This window comes from Oncorhynchus keta, chromosome 4 (assembly GCF_023373465.1).
Source record: "Oncorhynchus keta strain PuntledgeMale-10-30-2019 chromosome 4, Oket_V2, whole genome shotgun sequence".
Taxonomy (NCBI): Eukaryota; Metazoa; Chordata; class Actinopteri; order Salmoniformes; family Salmonidae; genus Oncorhynchus; species Oncorhynchus keta.
In genome coordinates this window covers 79,473,142-79,478,141 of record NC_068424.1, presented here as the reverse complement: position 1 = coordinate 79,478,141, position 5,000 = coordinate 79,473,142, and the positions used below count along the sequence as shown (strand labels likewise).

Sequence of the window (5,000 nt, the reverse complement as noted above, 5' to 3'; positions counted from 1 at the left end):
ATTGACCATGTTATGCCCCAACTAGGGATTGCAATAAAGCTGACAAACAAAGGAAGTACTATAGTCATTCAAAACCCGGCTGACTATAAAGAGAAAGCCTACTGCATTTACATTTTACATTTAAGTCATTTAGCAGACTACTGCCAGCTTGAGACATTTCTCTGCCTTAACTACACCAAGCACTGTTTTCTCTGAGCAACTGTCTGCTGATGAGTGATTTGCTCCGTCTTCCATTTGTTCTGTGTTTGTCTCCTAGGTATAGTAACTGAGAACCAAAACCATGAGAAGAAGGAAATTCTGGTTTTGGTTGAAAAAGGAAGGTTGGTTTTCAGTCTCTTCCTGTTTTCATTCAATACATATGTAATTACACAAGTATGTCAACATATCAAGGCTAGTTTGACACCTAAATTATACCCAGTCAGGGGGGAATGGAAATTCCAGGATGAGAATAATTTGACCATGAAAATTAATTTTTTTGGGGGAGCTGGATTGAGTGATTTTACAGTAGTGATTTTCTCTGAAACTTCACCTCTTGAGTATTGACATGTCCCACCCCAGAACGCTTCACCTCCAGGGGATGGGTCGGTTAGACTTCTCCCTGTGGTACGCAGACATCCAGAGAGCTGCTGGAGGGAAGGGCAACACCCTGAGAGAACAGCAGCTCAGCAGGAATGATATCCCCATCATCGTAGACAGCTGCATCGCCTTCATCACACAGTATGGTAAGGGAAGAGTCTGGGTATTCTACTCCATTACACAGTATAGTCAGGGAAGAGTCTGGGTATTCTACTCCATTACACAGTATAGTAAGGGAAGAGTCTGGGTATTCTACTCCATTACACAGTATAGTAAGGGAAGAGTCTGGGTATTCTACTCCATTACACAGTAAGGGAAGAGTCTGGGTATTCTACTCCATTACACAGTATAGTAAGGGAAGAGTCTGGGTATTCTACTCCATTACACAGTAAGGGAAGAGTCTGGGTATTCTACTCCATTACACAGTATAGTAAGGGAAGAGTCTGGGTATTCTACTCCATTACACAGTATAGTAAGGGAAGAGTCTGGGTATTCTACTCCATTACACAGTATAGTAAGGGAAGAGTCTGGGTATTCTACTCCATTACACAGTATAGTAAGGGAAGAGTCTGGGTATTCTACTCCATTACACAGTATAGTAAGGGAAGAGTCTGGGTATTCTACTCCATTACACAGTATAGTAAGGGAAGAGTCTGGGTATTCTACTCCATTACACAGTATAGTAAGGATCCACAAGATCACTGGAAAATGCAGAATCCTCTGGGTATTCTACTCCATTACACAGGGTATTCTACTCCATTACACAGGGATAGAGGATTCTGCATTTTCCAGTGAAAGGATCCACAGCATTTAATACATTTTCAGTGGAGGTAATCCCCCCCTGTTAAAGTATACAATACAGGACTCTCATAAATAGTTCATCCATTCATTCTGCAGTGGCCTGTGTACTGAAGGGTTTCTTGTCCCAGTTTAACTGTACTTTATGCCAGCCAGAGACAGGAGATACTAGCTGATTTTATTTTACCTTTATTTAACCAGGCAAGTCAGTTAAGAACAAATTTTTATTTTCAATGACTGCCTAGGAACAGTGGGTTAACTAACTGCCTGTTCAGGGGCAGAACGACAGATTTGTACCTTGTCAGCTCGGGGGTTTGAACTCGCAACATTCCGGTTACTAGTCCAACGCTCTAACCACTAGGCTACGCTGCCGCCCCGATGACTAATGTACTGGATCTGATGTGTGATCTGCTCGTCAGGTCTGGGTCACGAGGGGATCTACAGGAAGAACGGAGCCGCGTCCAGGATCAAACTACTGATGGAGGAGTTCAGGAACGATGCTCGCAACGTCAAGCTCCGGATCGGGGATAACTTCATCGAGGATGTGACTGACGTGCTGAAGAGGTTCTTCAGGGAGATCGACGACCCCATCTTCATGGCCGACCTGCATCAGCTATGGAAGGAGGCTGTCAGTAAGTACAGGTGTCTCTGGTGTCAAAAAGAGATTTAATCTCGGTGACACTAACATCTATTAATAAAGGCTGTAATCTCAGACGGCGCACACAGAGAGGCTATATACAGTAGAGGCTATATACAGTAGAGGCTATATACAGTAGAGGCTATATACAGTAGAGGCTATATACAGTAGAGGCTATATACAGTAGAGAGGCTATAACAGTAGGGAGGCTATATACAGTAGAGGCTATAATACAGTAGAGAGGCTATACACAGTAGAGGCTATAACAGTAGGGAGGCTATATACAGTAGAGAGGCTATATACAGTAGAGAGGCTATATACAGTAGAGAGGCTATATACAGTAGAGAGGCTATATACAGTAGAGAGGCTATACACAGTAGAGGGGCTATATACAGTAGAGGGGCTATATACAGTAGAGGGGCTATATACAGTAGAGGGGCTATATACAGTAGAGGGGCTATATACAGTAGAGGGGCTATATACAGTAGAGGGGCTATATACAGTAGAGGGGCTATATACAGTAGAGGGGCTATATACAGTAGAGGGGCTATATACAGTAGAGGGGCTATATACAGTAGAGGGGCTATATACAGTAGAGGGGCTATATACAGTAGAGGGGCTACATACAGTAGGGGCTACATACAGTAGAGGCTATATACAGTAGAGGCTATATACAGTAGAGAGGCTATAGACAGTAGAGAGGCTATAGACAGTAGAGAGGCTATAGACAGTAGAGAGGCTATAGACAGTAGCGAGGCTATATACAGGAGAGAGGCTATATACAGTAGAGGCTATATACAGTAGAGAGGCTATATACAGTAGAGAGGCTATATACAGTAGGGGCTATATACAGTAGAGGCTATATACAGTAGAGGCTATATACAGTAGAGGCTATATACAGTAGAGGCTATACACAGTAGAGAGGCTATATACAGTAGAGGGGCTATATACAGTAGGGGCTATATACAGTAGAGGCTATATACAGTAGAGGCTATATACAGTAGAGAGGCTATATACAGTAGAGAGGCTATATACAGTAGAGAGGCTATATACAGTAGAGAGGCTATATACAGTAGAGAGGCTATATACAGTAGAGAGGCTATATACAGTAGAGAGGCTATATACAGTAGAGAGGCTATATACAGTAGAGAGGCTATATACAGTAGAGGGGCTACATACAGTAGAGGGGCTACATACAGTAGAGGGGCTACATACAGTAGAGGGGCTACATACAGTAGAGGGGCTACATACAGTAGAGGGGCTACATACAGTAGAGGGGCTACATACAGTAGAGGGGCTACATACAGTAGAGGGGCTACATACAGTAGAGGCTATACACAGTAGAGAGGCTATACACAGTAGAGAGGCTATACGCAGTAGAGAGGCTATACGCAGTAGAGAGGCTATATGCAGTAGAGAGGCTATACGCAGTAGAGAGGCTATACGCAGTAGAGAGGCTATACGCAGTAGAGAGGCTATACGCAGTAGAGAGGCTATACACAGTAGAGAGGCTATACACAGTAGAGAGGCTATACACAGTAGAGAGGCTATACACAGTAGAGTGGCTATAGACAGTAGAGTGGCTATACACAGTAGAGTGGCTATACACAGTAGAGTGGCTATACACAGTAGAGTGGCTATACACAGTAGAGTGGCTATACACAGTAGAGTGGCTATACACAGTAGAGTGGCTATACACAGTAGAGTGGCTATACACAGTAGAGTGGCTATACACAGTAGAGTGGCTATACACAGTAGAGTGGCTATACACAGTAGAGTGGCTATACACAGTAGAGTGGCTATACACAGTAGAGTGGCTATACACAGTAGAGTGGCTATACACAGTAGAGTGGCTATAGACAGTAGAGTGGCTATAGACAGTAGCGAGGCTATAGACAGTAGCGAGGCTATAGACAGTAGCGAGGCTATAGACAGTAGCGAGGCTATAGACAGTAGCGAGGCTATAGACAGTAGCGAGGCTATAGACAGTAGCGAGGCTATAGACAGTAGCGAGGCTATAGACAGTAGCGAGGCTATAGACAGTAGAGGCTATACACAGTAGAGAGGCTATACACAGTAGAGGTGCTATACACAGTAGAGGTGCTATACACAGTAGAGGTGCTACATACAGTAGAGGTGCTACATACAGTAGAGGTGCTATACACAGTAGAGGTGCTACATACAGTAGAGGTGCTACATACAGTAGGGAGGCTATATACAGTAGGGAGGCTATATACAGTAGAGAGGCTATATACAGTAGAGAGGCTATATACAGTAGAGAGGCTATATACAGTAGAGAGGCTATACACAGTAGAGAGGCTATACACAGTAGAGGGCTACATACAGTAGAGGGGCTACATACAGTAGAGGGGCTACATACAGTAGAGGGGCTACATACAGTAGGGGCTACATACAGTAGGGGCTACATACAGTAGGGGCTACATACAGTAGAGGGGCTACATACAGTAGAGGGGCTACATACAGTAGAGGGGCTACATACAGTAGAGGGGCTACATACAGTAGAGGGGCTATACACAGTAGAGGGGCTATACACAGTAGAGGGGCTATACACAGTAGAGGGGCTATACACAGTAGAGGGGCTATATACAGTAGAGAGGCTATACACAGTAGAGAGGCTATATACAGTAGAGAGGCTATACACAGTAGAGAGGCTATACACAGTAGAGAGGCTATACACAGTAGAGAGGCTATAGACAGTAGAGAGGCTATAGACAGTAGAGAGGCTATAGACAGTAGCGAGGCTATATACAGTAGAGAGGCTATATACAGTAGAGAGGCTATATACAGTAGAGAGGCTATATACAGTAGAGTGGCTATAAGTAGGAGAGGCTATATACAGTAGAGAGGCTATATACAGTAGAGAGGCTATATACAGTAGAGAGGCTATATACAGTAGAGAGGCTATATACAGTAGAGAGGCTATATACAGTAGCGAGGCTATATACAGTAGAGAGGCTATATACAGTAG

At 43.9% G+C, this 5,000-nt stretch overlaps 1 protein-coding gene across 1 annotated transcript in view; it reads left to right on the top strand.

The window, feature by feature from the left end:
• The window catches only part of LOC118378380 (arf-GAP with Rho-GAP domain, ANK repeat and PH domain-containing protein 3-like), an 81,057-nt gene that overhangs the window by 59,226 nt on the left and 16,831 nt on the right, over nt 1-5,000 (top strand). Inside the window, 3 exon segments of the mRNA XM_052518280.1 lie at nt 257-320; nt 559-722; nt 1,794-2,006. Of these exon segments, the coding sequence (XP_052374240.1) occupies nt 257-320; nt 559-722; nt 1,794-2,006 (441 nt within the window).